This window comes from Theropithecus gelada, chromosome 5 (genome assembly GCF_003255815.1).
Source record: "Theropithecus gelada isolate Dixy chromosome 5, Tgel_1.0, whole genome shotgun sequence".
NCBI lineage: Eukaryota > Metazoa > Chordata > Mammalia > Primates > Cercopithecidae > Theropithecus > Theropithecus gelada.
The window spans coordinates 24164711-24190736 of record NC_037672.1 but is presented as its reverse complement, the minus strand read 5'-3'; the positions used below and the strand labels follow the sequence as shown (position 1 = coordinate 24190736).

At 41.7% G+C, this 26026-nt stretch overlaps 1 protein-coding gene across 3 annotated transcripts in view; it reads right to left on the bottom strand.

Moving 5' to 3' along the window:
* ZCCHC4 (zinc finger CCHC-type containing 4) overlaps nt 1–17742 on the bottom strand; it is a 57075-nt gene extending 39333 nt beyond the window's left edge. For all 3 annotated transcript variants that reach the window (XM_025385798.1, XM_025385799.1, XM_025385800.1), the window contains exons 1-3: nt 17582–17742; nt 16393–16511; nt 15162–15244 (exon numbers count right to left, since the gene is read on the bottom strand). In XM_025385798.1, the coding sequence (XP_025241583.1) occupies nt 15162–15244; nt 16393–16511; nt 17582–17708 (329 nt within the window). In that variant the 5' untranslated portion in view covers nt 17709–17742. The remainder of the gene's footprint in view (nt 1–15161; nt 15245–16392; nt 16512–17581) is intronic.
* Nucleotides 17743–26026: the final 8284 nt, after the last annotated feature.

The following is a 26026-nucleotide window of genomic DNA, read 5'->3' as shown; positions in this document are numbered from 1 at the left end:
TGATGGAGTAAGAGAGACCAGATTTACCATTCTGGCCTTCAAAAGAAGTTTTAAAAAGACAAAATATATGGAAACAGCAGTTTTAAGATATCGGACAACTAGCAGCCCAAAATAGTGAACCCCGAGGGAAAGGAACAGAGGTGAGTGGTATGGCTGCCCAGCTTCCTGCCTGCGGAGAGCCGGCGGCACAGGGATGGGGAACCGACACACAGCCTGAGGAATTGATGAGACAGAGCTGAGCACTCCAGGAGACTAGGCGGCCAGAATTCACAGGAAGAGTACTGGGGGAATAACCAGGGAGGACAGGAGAGCAGAAAGCTGTACACCGAGAGAGAAAAAACGCTCCAAGACTAGCTGACGATTCCCCTCGAGTCTTCCGCTGAGTACTGAGCAGCACACGCATGTGCAGAAACTCCCCAAGGCGAGGGAAAGAACCACTGGCCAGAAGCAGGTGGAATCATCACTGGAAAACACACACAGGTCCAGAATGGTTTGTCTCCCAACAAGCCAACGTGGAAATGCCTCAGAATACACAAGTACTCAAGTACTCAGAAGAGCACTGCCTCAGTAGGGAGGAAAAATTAGCCCTAGAACCACGAAAGGTTGCTCAGTCCTGCCTAAAAAGCTTAAAGACAAGCCTTCAAAAGCAGGGTCAGCAAACTCTCTGTAAAGGATCAGATAATAAATATTTTGAGCTTGGCAGGCCATAAAGTCTCTCAGTCACAACTATTCTGTAGTGATACCACAAAAGCAAACACAGCCAAGTGAAAAGGCATGGCCAGAGTTGGCCACAGGTAGTAGTTTGCTAAATCCTGCTCAAGAACGTCAAACTACAACAAGTAACTGTCCCAGAACAAAATAAAAAATATATAAAGGAATTAAAAATATCCAGTATACAACATGGTAAATTCCACACTACTAGTATCCAATAAAATATTACCAGATATGCAAAGAAACAGAAAAACATGACTTATGATCAGCAAAAAAAAAAAATCAGCCAAATGTGGTAGCTCACATCTGTAATCCCAGAACTTTGTGAGGCTGAGATTGGTGTCAGCTGAGGTCAGGAGTTTGACACCAGCCTGGCCAACATGGTGAAACCCTGTCTCTACTAAAAATACAAAAATTAGCCGGGCATGGTGGAGCACACCTGTAATTCCAGCTACTTGGGAGGCCGAGGCAGGAAAATCACTTCAACACAGGGGGCGGAGGTTGCAGTGAGCTGAGATCACACCACTGCACTCCAGCCTCAGTGACAGAGTGAGACTTTGTCTCAAAAAAATAAAAAATTAAAAAATCAAAATCAAAAAGTCTAAGCAAACCCAGAAATGACATAGGATGATATTGGTAGAGACATTAAAGCCACTCATTGTAACTATATTCCATGTGTTCAAGAAGGTGCAGGAAAGCATGAGCCTGTTAAGCAAAGACATACAAAATATAAAAACATCCGGCCGGGTGCGGTGGCTCACGCCTGTAATCCCAGCACTTACGGGAGGCCAAGGTGGGTGGATCATGAGGTCAAGAGATCGAGACCATCCTGGCCAACATGGTGAAACCCTGTCTCTACTAAAAATACAAAAACTAGCTGGGCGTGGTGGCACACGCCCCTGTAATCCCAGCTACTTGGGAGGCTAAAGCAGGAGAATCACTTGAACCCAGGAGGCAAGAGGTTGCAGTGAGCCGAGATTGCACCACTGCACTCCAGTCTGGTGACAGAGTGAGACTCTGTCTCAAAAAAATAAAAGGAAAATATAAAAAGACCAAATCTACAAAGGTTTGTTAAAATTATTTATTTTAAAAAAAAAATACCCTACATGGGAATAACACTAGTTCAGGGGCTAAAGAGAAAAAGCTTTGTGAACTTGAAGGCACGGTCTCAGAAAGATATAAAATGAAAAACTGAGGGGCCCAAATATGTGGAAATGAAGCCCTCAAAATAAAGGGGAGGGTGGATTTTGAAAATATAATAAATGATAATTTTCAAAATTACATCAAAAGATCCACGAAGCTCAGAGAACCACAGTACAAGAAACATGAAGGAAAACTACAAGACACATCATAATAAAATTATTTATTTATTTTCTTTTTTTTTTGAGACAGAGTCTCATTCTGTCACCCAGGCTGGAGTACAGTGGTGTGATCACAGCTCACTGCAACCTTGACCTCCCAGGCTCAAGCGGTCCTCCCACTCGGCCTCCTCAGCAGCTGCAACTACAGGTGCTTGCCATCACACCTGGCTAATTTTTGTATTTTTTATAGAGACAGGGTTTTGCCATGTTGTCCAGGCTGGTCTAAACTCCTGGGCTCAAGTGACCCACTTGCTTTGGCCTCCAAAAGTCTTGGAATTATAGGCACGAGCCACTGCACTTGGCCAGAATTATTTAAAATCAATGATAGGCCAGATGCAGTGGCTCACACCTGTAATCCTAACACTTTGGGAGGCCAAGGTGAGAGGATCGCTTGAGCCCAGGAGTTCGAGACCAGCATGGGAAACATGGCAAGACCCTGTCTCTACAAAAAATACAAAAATTAGCCAGGTGTGATGGCAAGCGCCTGTAGTTGCAGCTGCTCAGGAGGCTGAGGTGGGGGGACTGCTTGAGCCTGGGAGGTCAAGGCTGCAGTGAGCCGTGATTGCGCCAAAGCACTCCAGCCTGGGTGACAGAGCAAGATCCTTTCTCTAAACAAACAAACAATGATAAAGAGAAACCAGAGGAAAAAAGATAGATTGTGGACTGAGCACGGTGGCTCAAGCCTGTAATCCCAACACTTTGGGAGGCTGAGGTGGGCGGATCACTTGAGGTCAGGAGTTCGAGACCAGCCTGGCCAACATGGCAAAACCCCTTCTCTACGAAAAATACAAAAATTAGCTGGGCATAGTGGTGGGTGCCTATGATCCCAGCTACTCAGGAGGCCAAGGCAAGAGAATTGCTTGAACTCGGGAGGCAGAGGTGGCAGTGAGCCGAGATCGCACCACTGCACTCTAGCCTGGGAGACAGAGTGAGACTCCATCTTGGGGGAAGAAAAAAAGATAGATTATGTACAGAGGAACAGAGATAAAGATAAAAATGACATCAGGCTTCTCACTGAAAACAATACAAGCAAGATGACATTGGATCAATACCAGTTCTATGCAAATTCTTTCAAAAAACTGGAGAACACTTCCCAATTCATTTCATGAGGCCACCATTATCCCAATACCAAAACCAGGGGAAAAAATACAAGAAAACTACAGACAAACATGCCTCATGAACACAAACTCAAAAATTATTAACAAAATGTTAGCAAATCAAAACCAGCAATATATAAAAAGGTTATTACATCATGACCAAATATAGTTTATCCTAGCAAAGCAAGGTTGTTTAAAAGTTTGAATTCAATCAATGTAATTCATATTAACAGGTTTTTTTGAAAAAAAGATAATTTCATTAGGTGCCCCCCCAAAAAAGCACTTGACAAAATCAAACACCCACTGATGATAAAGATCCTCAGGCTAGGTATGGTGATTCATGCCTATAATCTCAGCACTCTGGGAAGCCTGAGTCAGGAGGACTGCTTGAGCCCAGGAGTTTGAGACCTGCCTGGGCAACACAGTAAGATCCTCATCTCTTCAAAAAGTAAAGAAATTAGCTGGGTGTGGTAGTACGCACTGATAGTCCCAGCTACTGGGGAGGCTGAGGTGGGAGGATCACTTGAACCCAGGAGGTAGAAGCTACAGTAAGCCATGATTGTCCCACTGCACTTCAATCTGGGTGACAGAGCGAGACAGATAAAAAGAAAGAAAAGAAAGAAAAAACAGACAGGAAGAGAAGGAGGGAAGGAGGGAAGGAGGGAGGGAGGGAGAGATAGAGGGAAGGAGGGACATTCTCAAAAAACTAGGAATAGAGGGGAACTTCTACAAGCTGATAGAGGGCATCTAAGAAAACCTATTACTAATACCATACAGCTGAAAGAGTGAATGCATTTCCCCAAGATGGGGACAAAGCAAAGATGTCTGCTGTCAGCCTTCTACTCAACATTGACTAAGGGTTTCTAGCCAGTTTGATAAGACAAGATAAAAAAACAAAAGACATAAATTGGAAAGAAAACATTAAAACTTATTTATTCACAGACAACATGATCATACATGTATAAAATCCTAAGGAAATCTTCAAAAAGCCTGCTAGAACTAGTAAGTAAGCTTATCAAAACTTCTAAATAAAAGATCAATATATAAAATCAACTGTATTGTTAGAGACTAGCAACAGACAATTAGAAACGTAAATTTAAAAAAAATTTATAACTGCATTAAAATACACGAAATACTTCGTGATAAATCTGACAAAAGATGTGTAACTGTAGTACACTGAAAATTACAAAGCATCACCAAGAAAAATTAAAGATGACTTAGTAACTGAAGAGATACACCACAGTCACAGACTAGAAAACTCAATATTAGTAAGATGTCAATGCTCCCCAAATGTATCTATAAAATCAACACACTGTCAATCAAAATCACAGCAGGATGTTTTGTAGAAACTGAAAACCTCATTCAAAAAATGAATATGAAAATAAAAAGGACCTAGAATAGCCTAAACAACTTTGAAAACAATGGACAAAATGAGAAGACTTACACTACTCTATTTCAAGAAGACATTAAAAAGTCACAGTAATCAAGACAATATGGTATTTATGTAAAGATATACCTATAGGTCGAGGGAAGAAAATAGTCCAGAAAAAAACCCACATATAAAGTCAACTGATTTTTGAGAAAGGTGCTGCAGTAAGCTGAATGATGCCCCCTCACTCCCCACATCCTACCAAAGACAATATGGAACCTGTGAATACATGTATAGGACCAAAGAGAATTTACAGATGTCATGAAGTCACGAATCTTAACATGTGGAGATTATCCTGGGTCATCTGGGTAGACTCAATATAATTACAAGGGTCCTTATAAGCAAAAGGCAGTGGAATGAGGGAGAAGATGACGTGGTGACAGAAGCAGAGACTGGAGTGTTGTGCTATGAAAACGGAGCAAGGGGCCACAGCCAAAAGACGTAGGTGGCCCCGGATGCTAGAAAAAGCAAGAAATGAATACTCTCAGAGTCTTCAAAAGGAACGAGCCCCGCCAACAGCTTCACTTTAACCTGCTTTAGTTGATTTTGGACATTGGGCCTCCAGAACTGGAAAAATAAATCTATGTTGTTGTAAACCACTAAGCTTGTGATAAGTTGTCCCAGCAGGGTGCCAAATCAATTTAGCGAGGAAAGGATAATACTATCAACAAATGGTGCTGGAAAAGTTTTTTGGTTTTTGTGGTTTTTTTTCACTCTAATCCCATAGCAGATAAGGTGCTGGAAAAGTTTGAAAGCCATAGGCAAAGCAATGAACCTTGACTCTTACCTCACTTCATATAAAAAAAAGAACCCCGAATAGTTCATAGACCTAACTCTAAGACCTAAAACTAGAAAACTTTAAAGAAAACATATTGGAAAATAATAATGACTGGGTTTGGCAAAGATTTCTTAAATAAGACTCAAGCACAAAGTGTAAGAATCAATAAACTGAACTTCGTCATGACTTAAAATTTTTTTCTTCAAAAGATACTCTTAAGTGACAAAAAATAAATAAATTGGACTTAATAAAAAATTTTAAGCTTTTGCACAGCAAAGGACACCATTAAGAAACTGAAAAGACAGCACAGTGGCTCACGCCTATAATCCTAGCACTTTGGGAGGCTGAGGCAGGCAGAGCACTTGAGGTCAGGAGTTCAAAATCAGCCCGGCCAACATGGTGAAATACCATCTCTACTAAAAAAAAAAAAAAAATTAGCTGGGTGTGGTGGCACACGCCTGTAATCCCAGTCACTCAGGAGGCTGAGGCACGAGAATCACTTGAACTCGGGAGGCAGAGGTTGCGGCGAGCTGAGATGGCACCGCTGCCAAAAAAAAAAAAAAGAGAGTGAAAAGACGACCCAAGAATGGCAGAAAATATTTGCAAATTATATGTCAGGTAAAGGACTGTATCCACAATACATAAGGAATAACTCAACAATAAAAAGACAATTAGCCCAATTCAAAAATAGCAAAGGAACGGAATAGACATTTCTCCAAAGATAATACAAAAATAGTCAATAAGCACATAAAAAGATGCTGTACGCCATAAACACAAATTAAAATCACAATTCAATATCACTTCACAATGGCTACAATTAAAAGGACAGATAATAACAAGTGTTGTAGGAGACAGGAAAAAATCTGATTCCTCCTACATTGCTGATAGGAATGCAAAACGGTGCAGCCACTTTGGAGAAGTTTGGCCGTTTTGGAAAAATTAAACGTATATCCACCATATGATCCAGCCACTCTGTTCCTAGTATTTACCCAAGAGAAATAAAAGCATGAGTCCATACAAAGACACATACATAAATGTTCATAGCAGCTTTTTTCTAAGAGTCAGTAGCTGGAGGAAACTTACACGCCTACAAACAGGTGAATGGAAACATCCATGCAGTGGAACATTATTCATGAATAAAGGAATGAACTGTTGACAAACACATCAACATGGATGAATAACAAAAATATTTATGCTAAATAAATGAATGCACCTGCCCTTAAAAAACAGTACATACGTTACATACTGGCCAGGCACAGTGGCTCACGCCTGTAATCCCAGCACTTTGGGAGCCAAGACGGGCAGATCACGAGGTCAGGAGATAGAGACCATCCTGGCCAACATGGTGAAACCCCGTCTCCACTAAAATACAAAAAAAAAAAAAAAAAATTAGCCAGGCGTGGTGTGCACCTGTAGTCCCAGCTACTCGGGAGGCTGAGGCAGGAGAATTGCTTGAACCCTGGAGGCGGAGACTGCAGTGAGCTGAGATCGTACCACTGCACTCCAGTCTGGCAACACAGTGAGATTCCGTCTCAAAAAAAAAAACAAAAAAAAACCGGACATACTGTATCTACTGTATGATTACCTTTATATAAACTTATAGAAGATGCAGACTAATCTATAGTGACAGAAAGCAGATCAGTGGATGTCTGGGGACCTTAGGGGTGCAGGGATATAGAATAGGGGGGCAGGCAGAAACTTCTGAAGGTAATAGTATGTTCATTATCTTGACTGTGGTGATGATTTCACAGGCAGATGTATCGTCAAAATTCATCAAATGGTACATTTTAAATATGTGCAACTTATTATATGTAAAGTATCGTACCTTAGTAAAGGTAAAAATGTTGGGGGAAAAGTGAATTTTCCGCTAACAATCCCCATATCACTAGGGTGACCACACATCCCGGGTTGCCCAGGACAGTCCCAGTTGACATCTTCCATCCTGGAGTTCCATCTGGTTATTGCCTCCTTCCCCTCCAGTCTCAAAAAGTATCTAGGTCTGGATTTAAATTCTACAGTCACCCTACATACAACCCCCATAATATTGTGAAAATTAAATCAAATTCCAAAAGTGCTATATCACAAACAGTAATAATCTCAAAGAACTACAAAACACCAAATTTTTAAAATACATGTTTTCATAGTGGTATTTTTTAAAAAATGATCCTGATTAATCAACTTTGGAAGTTGCTGCAGTACCGAATCATTTTTCTAACAACTAGTTAAAAAGGACAGGAGGGGAAGGATGAAACATTTATCTTTCCTTTCCCACATCAATGCTAACAGTTGATGAAACCAAGTTCTTTTTTCCAGAAGAATTACAGCTAATGAATGCATAAACAATGACAAGATTCCAAAACCCTTTACAACCTCTGGGCAACGATCATCAGTTACCACTAAAATCATTAGGCAAAGGGCTGATGGGGAGCTTTGTAATGGATGCTTTATCGCTGGCTAATACCTGAACACGTGATTAATCTTAATATCACAAAAAGTGAAAAACCAAACATTATCTGCCTTTTGATGTGAGGCAAAGAATTAGCCTTAAGAGGCGACTATAGTTGCTACTGGAGAAGGAGAAATGCAGAGGTGGAAACAGGAGTGTTGATTGTTCTTTGCAAAATACACTCTCATAGAACGATTTGATTCTCCTACCACATATAGATTTTTTAAACAGAGATACAATTCATGTACCATATAATTCACCCTTTCAAAGTGGACAATTCAGGTGAGGTGCAGTGGTTCATGCCTGTAATCCCAGCACTTTGGGAGACTAAGGTGGGTGGATCGCTTGAGGCCAGGAGTTCAAGACAAGCCTGACCAACATGGCAAAACCCCATCTCTACTAAAAATACAAAAATTAGCCGGGCATGGTGGTGTGCACCTGTAATTTCAGCTACTTGGGAGGTTGAGACACGAGAATCTCTTGAACCCGGGAGGCGAAGGTTACAGTGATCCAAGATCACGACGCCACTGTACTCCAGCCTGGGTGACACAGTGAGGCTCTGTCTCAAAAAAAATAAAAAAAAATAAAGTGTACGATTCAGTGGGTTTTGAACAGAAGTCTTTTATAAATTAAAAAAAGGTTAAATCAAAAATGCTATGTGGCTATTGTATGATTCTGTTTATATGAAACGTTTAGAATAGGCAAATCCATTGAGACAGAAAGTAAAATAGTGGTTTCTAGAGGTTGGGGTGGGGAGTGGGGAAATGGGAGTAACTGCTGACAGGCATGAGGTTTCCTTTAGAGGTGATGAAAATGTTCTGGAAATAGATTGTGATAGTTGTACATCTTTGTACAGTGAGCCATGATCATGCCACTGCATTCCAGCCTGCGTGAGAGAGCAAGACCCTATCTCAAAAACAAACAAATAAATAAAAAGAGAGCCTGTCAGCCTGCATCACAAAGCAAAATCCAACCACCCTATTTCATCATTTCTAAGGTATATATTTTTTCATATTTTAGCATCTGCAATATGGAGATAAGATTTATAATTGCTGTTAGCCAGACAGAGGCCAAGATGTAGTTCAGAACTCGTGAAAACTTGGTCCTTGCTCTTGAAGCTGTCATGTCTTCAGGCAAGTGTTGTGCATGGCTGGAACTACGGGTGGAGAGTTAATTGCCATCACCCTGTGATTCATTACTGAAACACATCATGTACATTCAGTCAGCCACCAGAACAGAGCAACAGGACATACATTTGATATCAGAGAAGTAAATATCCCTTGGCCAGGTACTGTGGCTCACACCTATAATCCCAGCTACCCGGGAGGCTGAGGCAGGAGGATCACTTGAGTCCAGGAGTTCCAGATCATCTTGGGCAATATATTGAGACCCCCAACTCTAAAAATATTTTAAAACATTAGCCAGAGCTGGGCGCAGTGGCTCACACCTATAATCCCAGTACTTTTGGAGGCTGAGGCGGGTAGATCACTTGAGGCCAGGTCAGCCTGGCCAACATGGTGAAACCCTGTCTCTACTAAAAATACAAAAATTAGCTGGGCATGGCAGTGGGCACCTGTAATCCCAGCTACTCCGGAGGCTGAGGCAAGAGAGTCGCTTGAACCCCAGAAGCAGAGGTTGCAGTGAGCCAAGATCACGCCACTGCACTCCAGCCTAGGCGACAGATGAAGACTCCATCTCAGACAAGCAAACAAACAAACAAATTAGCCAGGAAGACCCCTTGATCCCAAAAGTTTGAAGCTACAATGAGCTATGAATGCACCACTGCACTCCTGCCTGGGCAACAGATGAAACTCTGTCTCCAAAAAAAGAAAGAAAAGGAAAGAAGAGAAAGAAAGAAAAGGAAAGGAAGAAAGAGTGGCAGCAAGAGTGAAAGAGAGTGAGCAAGAGAGAGAGAGGGAGAGAGAAAGAAAGAAAGAGACAGAGAGAGAAAAGAAAGAAAAAATATTCCTGGTTGAAAGAATAACAACAATAATTAAGGCCTTTAGAGGACCTAAGAAAGGAAAATACCACAAGTAGAGGAAGTTGTATCGGGTTTTGTTACTCAAATGTGGTCAAAAGGACTACCTATCACCCACTGAGTAACACCAGCTGAAGGCTGAAGTTGCAAAATCACTAGGAAGGGAGGAGAGAAAGTTCAAAGCAATGAGGGGCTGCTGTGGAGATGATTCACTCACCATGAGGAGCTGAGTTTAATCATTTCAGAAGAACACTGAAAATGAACCTCCACTTACATGATACATCTTTGTGCTTTGTCAATTACCTCTTTCCTTTACATATTTCCAAACTGCCCTTCAGAAAGCTTCGCTGCTAGTTTATTAACCTTTTCTTGATAAAAGATAAACTGAGATCTTGTGCATATTTCTCTCTACTCAAAATCACAACATAATCAGCAACTATCATGCCTTAAATTTAACATTCAGACATACGGCCTTCTAAAAGTTTGGTAGACAGAACATGAGAATGTGAAGCGCTCAAGATTACTCAGCTCTCCCCGCTTATTCGTATTTACAACACATTCCCCAAGGGGAGGGAAATTCATTCTGCTGCATGGCTCAGCATGATTCACAAATTGCAGGCTAGCATTTTGAAATGTCATTTTTATTGATCTCCATTTGATGTTCCATTTGCCTTTCCTGGAGTACACAAATTATGTTTATGGCATTTCTCTAATAGCAGACTTTGAAAATCTCAGTTTAAATGAGATCTGAAAAAAAATAACCAAATATCAACGAAACAAAACTATTTGGATGCACATAAATTAATGCTGATTTTAGCATTTAAATATCTTCCCTGAGACTTCATAGGTCACAACAAGGGTGCAAACATACTATATAATAAACATAATAACACATTTCAGAGCATAACAGGCAGCTAAAAACTATAAAACAAAGCAAATCTCAGGCAGGAAATGTAAATATGTCAACTGAACACATATGAAACATAAAGCATGATTCAAAGAGTGAGATTAGAAAAATGAAAATCAAATCCTATTCTGTAAACCTAGAAATCTGTGCAGCGCCACCAGTCCCGTAATAAAAATCAGCTACCAGGTCAATTTATCTTGCTAGCTACCGTAAGTCCTTACGAATGATTTTAAAAATAAATTAGTCAATGAAAAGCTATTGTAACCACACAAAAACATGAAAAAATTTGCTTTATAGAATATGTACAATTTTTTTAAGAATCAGTACAAAGTTCAAATGCAGTTTAATATTTTCAAATATAATAGTTGTTTAATAAGCTAACTTATAAATGAGTTATACAAAATTAAATTATCCACATTAGAAAATAATTACACTCTCAAGCAATAGTACATCATCCTTAGGTCTATTCACATGTAAGAATGAACTGCTAGTCTCAAGCTGAAGACAAAGAGAATAGATTATTTACTACGCCTTTGATTTCAAAAAGCCAAAGTCATAATAGGACTCTTTATCTTAAGACACTGAATATTTTCAGAAGAATGACTGATTTCAAACTGCTCCATAGAAAGCATATAATAAAGCATAGGAACATTGATTACAAAGTGATACAGTGAAATCAATGATATTAAATTTCTACCCATCTTCCAAAACCTGCTCAGATGCCCTCTCCTTACTCTGTATTGATCACCTAAGCCACAAGTTACCCCTAAGACATCTGACTTCCAAAGCACTTAGCCTTTTCTACGAATACTGTGGATACTTAACACACCTTACTTTATACTAAATAATCTTTATCTATATATCTCCACCCATTACTAGCATTTTAAATGTTATTTGAGTCTTCAATAAATACCTGCTGAATGAATGAATGAGTCAATGACTGACTAGGTGGATAGATGGTTGTTTGGAGACTTCTGGCAACAAAATCCAAGGTAATGGGTCACAGATGGTTTAAGATATTGAAAAGCATTTTATTGAGACATGCTGGCAAGAATTAGCACTAGATAAAAGATGAAATTATGGCCCCCCCAAAAAATAACCTTTTGGAAATTCTTTAATAATTCTTATTTTACCCAGTTTTTATGTTCTAATTAATATAAAATATGAATTTCAATTTTTTATCAAAAAAACATACTCTGGCACTACAAAGATAAGAACAGTGGTTTAGGCCTGGCATGATGGCTCATGCCTATAATCCCAGCACTTTGGGAGGCCAAGATGAGCAGATCACCTGAGGTCAGGAGTCTGACACCAGCCTGGCCAACATGGTAAAACCTCGTCTCTACTAAAAATATAAAAATTAGCTGGGCATGGTGGCAGGTGCCTGTAATCCCAGCTACTCAGAGGCTTGAGACAGGAGAATCACTTGAACCCAGGAGGTAGAGGTGGCAGTGAGCCAAGATCGCGCCACTGCACTCTAGCCTGGGTGACAAGAGTGAAACTCTCTCTCAGGAAAAAAAAAAAAAAAAAAAGGGGAAAAAAAAAAAAGAACAGTGGTTTAGCTCCAAACTAAAATTTTACTATGCATAGAAATAAGATCACTTAGATTTTCTTACAGAGTTTAATTAAATCACCAATATCCTTCTAATAGAAACATGTTTATCAGATAAAAGTGTTAAGGACAGAATACAAAACTATGTATACATTATGGCCACAAACAAACCTGGCATAGGAAAAGAAGCCAGAAGGAAATAATACAAAATGACCAAGGTGATGACTTCAAAGGAAGAAACTACGGGCCATGTGTTTCTACTTTCTCCATCTTCAATACTCTATTTTCTCTCAATAATCATTATGATAGATCTCTACATAAGTCCTTACCTTTTCTCTCCTTACATATCCTCAAATTAAATCGCTATGCATCATATATTACTATCTGCTTTTACATTTAAAAATAACCTTTTAGAATCAGGCATAAGATGAATCACAGCTTAGTACTTCTCATAGACTGAACGTGATAAAGTATAACTCCTACAAGCCTCAATTTTCTCATCTAAGTAAACCACCTCTGCAGGACTAAATAATATCTCATGTAAAACACCTAGCAGCACAGCGCCAACCTCACAGTAGTGCTCCATTTTCTTTTCTTTTCTTTTTTTTTGAGACAGGGTCTCACTCTGTCACCTAGGCTGGAGTGTAGTAGCATGATCTTGGCTCACTGCAGCCTCTGCCTCCCAGGTTCAAGCAATTCTCCTGCATCAGCCTCCCAAGTAGCTGGGATTACAGGCGCCTGCCACTACGCCTGGCTATGTTTTGTAATTCTACTGGAGATGGGATTTCACCATGTTGGCTAGGCTGGTCTTGAACTCCTGACCTCAAGTGATCCACCCACTTCAGCCTCCCAAAGTGCTGGGATTACAGGTGTGAGCCACCGCGCCTGGCCTTGATTTTCTTTAATTCCCTTTTCAAGATGTTCTGGGTGATGACTGAATTCCCATACAGTAAATACACAGACATCTCTGATTAACCACTGTAGTTAAGGGGTAATCAAATTATCTTGAGAAATGCCTCCTGTATCAAAGGACTTTAAAATCTACTACTAAACAGCTCAGGAAAAATATAAATAGACCCCAGTACTCCTCTGTGCTTAGTCTAAATGAGGCCTCACAATCTTTCTGAACACAGCAGCCCAGGTAAAATGAAGGAGCTGCCATAAAAGTGAAAACCTATTTGTCATCAGTAACCTAGACAAGAGGCTTTTTAAGGAGCTTCTCCCAGCACATACTGTATAATGTCAGTGACACAGGCGAGAGGCAAATTCTTTTCACAAGTTTGTTGAAAAATTAAATCTATGACTCTAATCCACCCAATAAAACATTTCAACAATGTAGATTTTTAAAAATAGATGTTTAGAGATTTTTCAAGTTTGGTTTAGTATTTCAAAAAAGAAACATCACAGCAAATCTTCATGACAATGGATCTGATAATGGATTCTGATCTGTACACCAAAAGCACAAGCAACAACAAAAAAATTGATAAACTGAACTTCATTGAAATTAAAAACTCTTGTGCTTCAAAGGACATCAAGAAGGTGAAAAAACAACCTACAGAATGGGAGAAAATATTTGCAAATCATATATTTGATAAGGGTGTAATATCCAGAACATATAAAGAACTCCTGTGACTCAACAACAAAAAGATAACCCAATTAAAAATGGAAAAAGGACTTGAATAGACATTTCTCCAAGATCCTACATAAATAGCCAATAAGCACATGAAATGATGATTCACATCATTAGTAATCTGGTAGAAAACAAAAATCAAAGCTGCAATGACATACCGCTTCACATACACTAGGATGGCTATAATCAGAAAAACAAGAAATAAAAAATGTTGGCAAGGATGCGGAGAAATTGGAACACGTATACCCTCCTGGTGGGAATGTAAAATGGTGCAGCCACTATGGAAAGCAGTTTGGCGGTTCCTCAAAAAACTAAACACAGAATTACTGACAATTCCACTCCTAGGTATATATCCAAAAGAATTGAAGACAGGATCCCAAACTGTATACCAATGTTCATTGAAGCATCATTCACAACAGCAAAAAAGTAGACACAGCCCAAGTGTCCATCAACAGATGAACAGATTTTTTAAATGTGGTATAGACAGACAATGGATATTATTCAGTTGTAAAAAGGAATACAGTTCTGATACATGCTACAACATGCATGAACCTTGAAGACATTATGCTACGTAAAATAAGCCAGACCCAAAAGGACAAATACTGTATAATCTCGTTTATATGAGGTACACAGAACTGTCAAATTCATAGCAACAAAAATAGTTGGGCACAGTGGCTCATGCCTGTAACCCTTGCAGTTTGGGAGGCTGAGGTGGGCGGATCCCTTGAACCCAGGAGTTCTAGACCAGGAGTTCTGGGCAACATAGGAAGATCTTGTCTCTATGAAAAATAATAATAAATTAGCTGGGTGTGGTGGCGTGTGCCTTAAGTCCCAGCTACTCAGGAGGCTAAGGTGGAGGACTGCTTGAGCCCAGGAGGTTGAGGCTATAGTGAGTCGTAACAGCACCACTGCACTTCAGCCTGGGCAACACAGAGTGAGACCCTGTCTCGAAAAAAACAACCACAAAAATAAATCAGAGGTTACCAAGGTTTGGGAGGAGGTGGAATGAGGAGTTACAGCGTAATGGTGGCAGTTTCTGCTTGGAGTGATGAAAAAGTTTTGCAAATAGGGACGATGGTTACACAACACCATGAATGTACTTAATGTCACTGAATTGTATGCTTGAAAATGATTAAAATGGCAAATTTTATATTTTATATATAACTACAATAAAAATAAATAAAAGAAAGTAAACTTAAAGGCACAGAAAAAGGCAACAACAAAGAAACATGACAGCTAAACTAATAAAGAAAAATGACACCGCATCAATACCTTTCCACACACTGCCTTCGGGACAGGGGAGGCTGACATCTTCGGTTATGAGCTTCTCGGGCAGCAAGTCTAGCTCCTGACAACTGAAACAGAGTACAAAACCCATTGAATAAACTGGGAAATCTCTATCATCCTAGAAGAACTGGCAACACATTCTGACATCAAGAAGCCAGAAATTCAACCAATTCAACAGGCATTCATTTTAGGGGAAAACAAAACAGTGAAAACTGGGTAAATTCTAGAGCAGCTTGAAGCAATATCCAGCATATTAAAGCACTGAGATTAACATATGTTCACTGTAGCATCATCCACAATAGCAAAAAGGTGGACACAAGCCAAGTATTCACCTTAATGGGTTTGCAGAAGAGTGGTATATGATACTGTTTTACCACAAACCTAACAAAACTGAAAATTCTCTCGTCAAAGCTTTCAGAAACTTCAACTGGAGCCGAGTTCAAGAGAATACCAAGTTCATAACTATATCTCTAAATGTCTTCATTGGTCATCTAGTAGCTGTATAAGGGATGTTCAATGCAAATGTTCAAAAAAAGTGTTTTTAACACTTTCTGGAATGATCATGATTTCTCTTTAGTGAGAAATCTATATTTGCCAACAGTGCTATCGACTGAATGCTTGTGCCCCCTAAAATTCATATGTTGAAGCCTTAACCCCAATGTGATGGTATTTAAATGAGGGGCCTCTGGGAGGTAATTAGGTCAAGAGGGTAGAGCCCTCGTGAATGAGATTAGTGTCCTTCTAAGACAGACAGTACTTGCTTCCTCTCTCTGGGAAATGACGATATAATGAAAGGATGGTCCTCTGCAAATCAGGAAGAGGACAGGACCTACACCAGACACCAGATCTGCCAGCATCTTGATCCTGCACTTCCCAGTATCCAGAACTGTGAGAAAACAGATGTCTGTCGTTTAAGCCACACAACCTATGGTACTTCTGTTATAGAAGCCCCAGCTAAGACACAGAAGATCAGTCACCCAGTATTACCGCCTCAGAGTCTTATGGAGAATTAAGACTTTGAGACAGTAGTTTAAGGTATCAGTATTCAGAGTAAGCATGAACTGCAGTTTTCTGAACCAACAAACATAATATCTCCATCTCTCTTAAGAGATTTTCTTATATGTTCAGACCGCATATTTTTATTGGTTTACACATTCTCAACAAAGTTGTCACATACACCAAAAATAAAAAATAAATATCCAAAAAGTTGATATACCTTTTCATCTTCCCACTGAAAAAAATTACAGTCTTTTCTATCTCTACAGGCTGAACAGGCATAAAACCTCCGAGTTTCTTCTTTCCCTTGGGTCACCTTTACAAACAGAAGAGTGGGTCCTAGTTCCAGAATAGAAAAAAAAAACAAAAAGTGTCAACAGTCATCTGCGTCAAGTTCTTAGTTTTCACCGCCCTTAAATAAAATTTGTTTGAGCTTTACGCACAATTTATCATAATTAAATCCATTTCTTTGGTTGGTTGTTTTTTGTTTTGTTTTCTTGAGACAGGGTCTCCCTCTGTAGCCCAGTGGCAACATCATGGTTCACTACGATCTCTGCCTCCTAGCCTCAAGGGATTCTCCCGCCTCAGCCTCCCGAGTAGCTGGGACTACAGCTGCGTGTCTCCAGTTGTTTTTATTTTTTGTAGAGACAGGGTATCACCATTTTTGCCTGGGCTAGTCTCAAACTCCTGGGCTCAAGCGATCTGCCCGCCTCGGCCTCCCAAAGTGCTGGGACTACAGGTGCACGCCACCATGCCGGCTTCTGTTTAATGAATGTTTCTTTTCTCTCTGTTACAACATTCCGGCAGTGACTACTCATAAATAATTTTTGAAAACAGGTCTCTCCAGAAAGAAAATGCTACTGTCAGTATAGCTGCTGTCTACGTTGTGAATGTTACAAACCTGAGACTAAAACAAGGAAGGGACTCAGAGAATTGAGGACTTTGACATCTCTTGCGCGTTTACCCTTGCAGCGAAAACCTGAGCTTTGAGTTGGACACGCCCACTTTCTGTAAGTTAGACAAAGTCTAGTTCGCAGGCAAGGATTACACTCTTTCTCCCTAATTTTTTATTTTTGAAGGGACAGCAAATCAACAAATGAAATCCCCAAGTACTTGTCAACGAGAACTATTCAATACCATGCATCCTTCTCTTTGCCTACCTTTCTGCCCCTTCCCCCCCAAAAAGAGATGAAATAGTCCTGGAGCCAAAACCACAAGAGTGGAGACTTGCTCTGAATGTTTCTCAAGTAAGTTGAAAAACACCACGTTCCGAGGAAGGACTATTTTCTAGACTGTACACTGGTGAGGGAAAAGAGGCTGATAAAAATACAGGAGCCCCAAAAGCCACTTCCAAGCCAATTCACACCCTCAGCGCCCGGCAGTTAGGCTGAGCCCAGACTCTGACCCACCGTGAGGGCACAGCGGGGCGGGGACGGCGGGATCCGAGGGAAGCACCACCTCCATTCCCGAGCTCCCCCGGCACCCTGAGCTGCCCTCTGCCTCCACGGCTTCAAACCCATCCCTGGGGGCCGCCATCTTCCCGCCGCCGTCCCGAAAGCCTCAGTACGAACCAAGAATGCTGAGAAAGAGCGCCCCCGCGAACCAAAGCGACCGACAGCGCCCCCAGGCGCTTAGGAGGAGCTGGGGCGGGGGCTGCCGCGGCGGAGGCCACGCCCCGAAACGCAGTCCCAGCTCACCTGGGGGCTGCACATAAGCGGCCCCTAGCGGTGGGGCTCGCAGGTCACTCGTGGGACCTGTGCCATGAGCTCAGCGCCTGAAAGCACCCTCTTTTCTTAAGAATATAGCCAGGAGGTGAGATGATTCGAACAAAGATTTAGTTGTATTGTAGGTCCAAAAGGCAGCATTACCACGTCTGCCAAATAGCTGAAATGGCTGCAGCAGCTGCGATTGATGGACCATTCTTTGTTTTTCAGAATCACAGTCACTGCATCATCCTCTGTAACTTTTGAACAACGCTGAAAGTTGCACATCATAATTGCACACTCATTGACACTTAAACATTAGAAAGAAAGAAAACCGTGCCGATTTGCAGATGACATGACTGTCCACATTTTAAAAATCCCAAAGAATCTATCAGGAAAACACCTCCGATTTAAACTGAGTTCAGCAAGGTTGCAGGATATGAGATAAACATACAAACATCAACTGGATTTCTAAATACTAGCAATGATCACAAGAACACTCAAAAATAGAATACCACTTACAATCATTCAAATGAAATGGGTGTAAATCTAACGAAATATGTACAGGGTTTTATGTATGCTAAAAACTCTAAAATGCTTGCTTAAAAAAAATCAAGGCTGGGTGCAGTGGCTCACACCTGTAATCCCAGCACTTTGGGGGGCCAAGGTGGGAGGATTGCTTGAATCCAGGAGTTCGAAACCAGCCTGGGCAACAAAGCGAGACCATATCTCTAAAATAAATAAACAATTTTTAAAGTTTTTTAAAAATCAAAGAATAGCCGGGTGTGGTGGCTCACGCCTGTAATCCCAGCACTTTGTGAGGCTGAGGCGGGTGGATCACGAGGTCAAGAGATCGAGACTATCCTGGCTAACACGGTGAAATCCTGTCTTTACTAAAAATACAAAAACAAAAAAAGTAGCCGGGCATGGTGGGGGGCGTCTGTAGTCCCAGCTGCTCGGTAGGCTGAGGCAGGAGCGTGGCATGAACCTGGGAGGCAGAGCTTGCAGTGAGCCGAGATGGCGCCACTGCACTCCAGCCTGGGCGACAGAGCGAGACTCCATCTCAAAAAAAAAAAAAAAAATCAAAGAATAACTAAACAAATGCAGAAACATGCTGCACTCATAAATCAGAAGACTCAACATAGTAAAGATATTGGTTCTCCCCAGGTTTAATGCATATACAGGTTTAGCACAATTGCTATGAAAATCCCAGCCAGATTTCTTTGTAGATTTAGACTATATTCTGAAATTTATATGGCAAGGTGAGGGAACTAAAATAGCTAAAACAATTTTGAAAAAGAATAATGAAGTGGGAGGAATCAATCTACTCAATTTCAAGTCTTATAGTGCAGTAATCAAGATGCATCCACATGTCTGTGATTGTAGACGAAATAGTCTCCTTATGTTATTTAAAGAACCATTAGGGCATGTGCCTAGTTAACATCACACATTGATGCTATGGCTTATTACTGTAAAAACATGGCTGTTTTTCTCTCACATTTCATGTAATGGTTTTACTCAAATTCTCCATCTGCACCAGTAGTATCTGTGTGTTTGATGTACCAGTGTCCCCTTTTTCAAGTTGTCCAGCACACTTTTTCAGTGTACATTATCTGCACATGTCTGGTTTTTTGAGATAGGCAATTTTCTACAGCTATGAGGATGATACTTTTGGACACTATCTCAAGACCTAACTAGCTGGGCACATGTTCTCAGGACCTCTTGAGACAGTGCCCCAGGCAGAATAAAAATTAAGAGACCTAACTACCTACTCACATGAACTCTAGCACTTTTATTTACAAATTTGTTTTAGATGTACAAATTTGTGATCTTAAAAGACTTGTTTATAAAATTTGCAACTGAATTTGTGAACTCATAAAACCAGAGTTACTGAGTCCATATTTCCTCTTTCTCTTTTAAATAATGCTGATTCTGTGAGGCAACCTCTCTAAACAGCCAAAACCAGTATGGATGTGCAGCCTTTACAGATAAGCTTCCCCAAACAGTAAAAATACAACAAAGGTTGATCCAAATAAGGTAAATGGGAAGGCACTGCGAAATGTGAGAGCTGCTGAAGGTTTCAAACATCAGGCCATTTTCTTAGCAGAGGGATAATTTTGGGGAGAAAAAAACTCACCTTATTTTCAGATATATATGGTAAATAGCCTGTGTTAAATATTACTGATGGGGTTATGAATATGACCAGTAAGTTATAAATGTTTCATTTAATTTCTTGATAGTGTTTTGAGTCTGTACAGGAAAATGCTTGAGTAGAAACATACCGAGAGATTCAGCAAGGTTCTCAAAGGAAGCCAAAGACATAACTGAAAATAGGTCCATTGAGGCCTAAGCACCAGGAGAGACCTAGATTACACTTATCACACAGAGCGTGATCCTGGGCTGCTAAGATTGCTGGAACTCAGCTACTCTCCCAGCAGACTCTCTGGTCAAAGTGGTGAGTTTTCTTTCTTTCTTTTTTTTTTGAGACAGAGTCTCACTCTGTCGCCCAGTCTGGAGTGCAGTGGATCAATATTGGCTCACTGCAACCCCCACCTCCTGGGTTCAAGCAGTTCTCCTGCCTCAGCCTCCCAGGTAACTGGGATTACAGGCATGTGCCACCATGCCTGGTTAAATCTTTTTTTTTTTTTTTTTTTTTTGGTGTTTTTAGTAGAGATGGGCTTTCACTATGCTGGCCAGGCTGGTCTTGAACTCCTGACCTCGTGATCCACCCGCCTCGGCCTCCCAAAGTGCTGGGATTACAGGCGTCAGCCACTGCGCCCAGTCCAAACTGGTGAGCTTTCTAACAGGGCTGGTAGTCTCCTTCCTTGGCTTCATCAATAGAACAAATCAGTGTCTTTTGAAAATCTTCAATTCCCAAACCTCCTTCAGAGAAAATGGTGAAGCCAGAGGAGAGTTCTGTAGTGGAGCTCTGACCATCTTCTCTATCTTCTGGTAACAGGACTCCAGTTTTCCTTTGGGAAGCCAACCCTCCCGATTTTAGCCCATGTAGTTGTGAGAGGTATAAAAAGTGGCAGGGACTGGCTTGGATTTGGGCAGGTGGCTTGCAGCTTCTGCTGGAATGGCTGAGAAAAAAGGTGTCTTGATTACATGTTTTCATCTCCGTGGCATTCATGATGTTGATTCCTTATGTGTCCGAGGGGTTCAGCTCTCCAGTGTTACCTGGGCTGAGTCACACGTCTAGTGTTTGGCTCATCCAGGATCATCTTAACCCATTTATGCCTGAAGTTGCAATTTTGTGAATTTTTGCAATCAGACCTTGGCGATGACCTTGAGCATTAGGATATAAATAACTCCCACGTGCTTAGCGTTCCAATAATGCAACACTAGTCAAACATGGGTTGGGGCTGGGATAACTCAGCTCTGCTCTGTGTATCTTTCCGCCTCCTCCTGGAACCACCAGGACAGCCTGGGCATATCTTTTTCATGGGGATGACAGATGCACACGAGAACTAGCAGAAGCAGACAAGTTCCGTGAGGCCTGGGGTTGGAATTATACCACTCTCACTTCCATCTCATAGTTTTGGCTCAAGTAAGTCACATGGACCAAGCATTGCAAAGTTACATGACAAGGAATGTGATCAGGAAATGGTGAAGAATCAGGGTCCATAACACAATCGACCACATAAGCCTTCTTCACCAGGGCGACCAAGGAGCCAGTGGCAATATTCCCCACCCCTTGAGGAGCACCTGCCTTAGAAGGAAGCCAATAAGAAAAAAGCAGAACCGGGAGACAGGAAGGTCTGAGGACACCATGTGAGCATCTAGATTCAGCCATGCCTGAAGTTTTCTTTTCTTTTTTCTTTCTTTTTTTTTTTTTTTTTTTTTGAGACAGAGTCTCACTCTTGTCTCCCAGGCTGGAGTGCAGTGGCACGATCTCCACTCACTGCAACCTCCGCCTCCTGGGTTCAAGCAATTCTCGGCCTCAGCCTCCCAAGTAGCTGGGATTACAGGCACCTGCCATCACACTAATTTTGTGTATTTTTAGTAGAGACGGGGTCTCGCCATGTTAGGCAGGCTGGTCTTGAACTCCTGACTTCAGGTGATCCGCCCGTCTCGGCCTCCCAAAGTGCTGAGATTACAGGCGTGAGCCACTGCACCCGACCAGCCTGAAGTTTTCAGTTACACAATTCATAAATTCCTCAGTGGCTCTTTAAGCCAGTTTGAGATGGGGTTGGTTCTATCACTTATAATCAAGAATGCTGATTAATGCTCTGTGGCTGCAGCCATAATATTGGATGGGTGTATCTGTCCTTGAAGTCCTTCTCCAGTCAAGATCAGGTTACTCTGACCTTCCTTCTCCCTGCCACACTCCCTGTAGACCTGCCTGTTTCCAAGAGCCTCCATCTTTCCTCCCTCCATCCTCTCTAGCCTTTGCGGAGGAACGTGGACTCCTTGCTGCTTTTTGTCTTGCTGCCCCAAAGTAAGCTCTCACAACTGTTTTTTGTTGCTGTTGTTCTGTTTTAAGGGGAAAGCGATCAGGGAAGACCAGCAACAAGAATAAAACCTGCAGAGACCCTACCACAGCAGCCTCTGCTTTCCAGTTCTGGATCCCGGCACCCCTGCTGAGAGGGCCCCACAATCCCCTTGACTTTATCTCTCTAATTTCCAAGAGTAAAGCTCACCAAACCTTTTTCCAGCCCTGAAAAGTCTCAACTGTGAAAACTTGGCTGGGAAAGGACTTGGATACAAAGGGACTCTGTGTAGCCTTCCTTGGATCTTTGAAAAACAGCGACAACACTGCTGAATCAAACACCCTGAAACTAAGGACGCTTTCTGATAAGCTATTGAGATTCACTGGTCATTTCTGCTGTGCTGGACAGCAGCCTCAATGGAACAGGCCTTTCAGAAGCCAATAAAGACCTGTGACATGGAACTCCTGCGACTTCCTCCATCCACATCTCAAGGAGCTGCCCTGTCCCCTGTCTTCCTGCCTGAATATGATGCCTCTCTGGCATGAAAGCAGGGAATGAAGTGCAGGAGAGAACGTGTGTGTGTGTGTGTGTGTGTGTGTGTGTGTGTACGTAACTGCTTCTTGTAAACGCATAGAAATTAAACCTCAAGATAAATACATCTGGCTGGCACGATGGCTCGCATCTGTAATCCCAGCACTTTAGGAGGCCGAAGCAGGCAGATCGCTTGAGGTCAGAAGTTCGAGACCAACCTGGCCAACATGATGAAACATTATCTCTGCTAAAACTATAAAATTTATCTGGGCATGGTGGCAGGCCCCCTGTAATCCCAGCTATTGGGAGGCTGAGGCAGGAGAATCACTTGAGCCCAGAAGGCAGAGGTCACAGTGAGCCGAGATCACACCACTGCACTCCAGCCTGGGCAACAGAGTAAGACTCCGTCTCGAAAAAGAAAAAAGAAAGACAAATAAATCTGCTGAAAAGTAAAATACCATGTTTAGTGGGTTGTTCCCCAAATGTTCATGTTCACTCAGAACATCATATGTGACCTTACTTGGCAGTAGGCTCTTCGCAGAAATAATCAGTTAATGCTCGAGATGAGATCACACTGGATTAGGGTGAATCCTATATCCAATGACTGGTGTCCTTATAAAAAAGAGGAAAGGACACAGGGAGACAAAGGCCATATGAAGACAGAGGTGGGCAGAGATTGGAGTTATCTGCCACAAGTCAAGGTACGCCTGAGGTCTCCAGAAGCAAAAGGCTTCCAGAAGCTTCTAGAGTTCCTCTAGACACTGAGGCAAGAAAGAGGCAAGAGGTGGTTTTAGCTGAAGGTGTGGCTTCCAGCCTCAGCCTGCTCACACAGGAGGCTCTGGGCACTGCAATATTGCCTTCTTTGAGGCTGGGGCTTTTCTAAACCTCTATCAGTCAGTCACAGGCTGTGAGTCTCCCTGTCACAATCCCAGATGTAAGCAGAAGTCCTGCATGGGACTTTAGAGAAGCCCCTTATAGGAATTGACTAGGTCTATCTCCTTGTTCTTTCCCCTCTCCTCCTCCCTGCAGTGTGGATGCAGATCTGAGGACTGAAGCTCTCTAGCAGCCACCTTGGATCATAGAGTCACCTGGAAACAGAGGCCAAAAAGATAGGAGGAACTGGACTACCTAACGCGGCTTCTTTGATATGAGAATAAACCGTTGTTCGGCCGGGCGTGGTGGCTCACGTCTATCATCCCAGAACTTTGGGAGGCCAAGGTAGGTAGATCACCTGCCTGGTTAGGAGTTTGAGACCAGCCTGACCAACATGGTGAAACCCTCTCTCTAATAAAAATACAAAACTTATCTGGGTGTGGTGGCAGGCACTTGTAATCCCAGCTACTAGGGAGGCTGAGGCAGGAAAATCACTTGAACCCGGGAGGTGGAGGTTGCAGTGAGCGGAGTTCGCACCTTTGCACGCTCCGGCCTGGGTGATAGAGCAAGACTCCGTCTCAAAAAAAAAGAATAAATCCTTGTGTATTTAAGTCACTTGTATTTTGTGTTTTCTGTTACATGCAACCCAATATAGGCTTGGGTTTTTTTTAAAGCCAAAAAGAAGTGTGATTTGTAACTAAAATTATATATACTGTATACTCTCCAAATGATTACTTTCCTCCCTTAAAAAGGGAAGAATTACACCAGTACACAATATATACATGTAACCAAACTGCACTTGTGCCCCCTAAATCTATAAAATTAGAAAAAGAAATATAATATGAAACACATATGTAATTTCAATTTTTTCAGTAGCCACATTTTTAAAAATACAGGCAAAAATTTTTTAAGATCCCAATAATGGAAGAATTAGAACTTGGATAATTTAAAATTTTTTTTTTTAATTCTACCAATGTGTCTGGTGCTTTAAATATAGGAACCACTTCATCCATGTATAAATTCACAGGAGCTGTGATTGCACTCATCTCAATGAGGAAGTAGGATCAGAGAAAGTTGCCGTGTGGGGCGGTGGTAAAGAATGTTGGCTCTCAAGTCACATTGTCTTCGTTTTTGTTTGTTTTTTGTTTTTGTCTTGGTTCGAATCACAGCTCCACCACTCCTAGCTTAGGCAAGTTACTTATTCTTTCTGTGCCTCAGTTTCTTATTCTGTAACATAGGGATGATAACCATAGTAGCTACCCTTCTAAGGTACCGTTGGGAGGATTAAGAGTAATAATTCATATAAAGTACTTCCCACAGAGCCTGGAACATAATAAGCAATTAATCAAGTTTAGTCATTATAAAGGCTCAGGATTAGAGTTGAGCCAGAATTTGAACGGAAATCTATCCAAGGCTGAGGCTGCTGCCCCTTTTGTAGTCTCAGTAGATGCATTATAGTGACCCTTTCTCTATGGGATGGAGTGTGCTGCCTGCTCCCTCGCCTCTGTTCCACCTCCCACCGCTGCTTGCTTGGTTAACACCTACTCATCCCCCAGGAGAGGGAAGCGTTCTCTGAGCCCCAAGACTGGGTTAGATGCTCCTGGGCTGTGCTCCTGCCGCATCCTGAATGTACACTCCTGGTATGAATTATCACTCCACATTATAATTGCCTAATTGCTGACTTGCGCTCCCCTCTACACTGTAAGCCCTTTGAGAACAATGGTTGTGTATTTTTCTTATATCAACAGTACTGGCTAGTGGCTCATAGTAATCCCAGTACTTTGGGAGGCCAAGGCAGGAGGATCACTTAAGCCCAGGAGTTCGAGACCGGCCTGGGCAACAAAGTGAGACCTCATCTCTACCAAAAATTAACAACAACAACAAAAAAATTAGCTGGGTGTGGTGATGTGTGCCCATGGTCCCAGCTACATGGGAGGCTGAAGTGGTAGGGTCACTCGAGCCTGGGAGGTTGAGGCTGCAGTGAGCCGTGTTCATGCCACTCCAGCCTGTGAAACAGAGTAAGATCCTGTCTCAGAAAAAAATTACTGGCACATAATATTTACTATCTATATATCGATTAAATTACTACTATAATCACATTTTTTAAATCTGCAAATATTTGAGCTGGAAGGGACCACTTAGACATCTCATCTAGTGTTTCCACCAAGGCCACCTGGGGGAATTTTGGAAATGTGTGGAGGTGTTTTTGGCTTTCACAAGAATTGGGGGACAGTTCCGGTATTTGGAGGGCAGCTGGGTGCTGAGTGACCTATAATAGTTAAGACAGTTCCACCTAATATCCCACATACTTTTA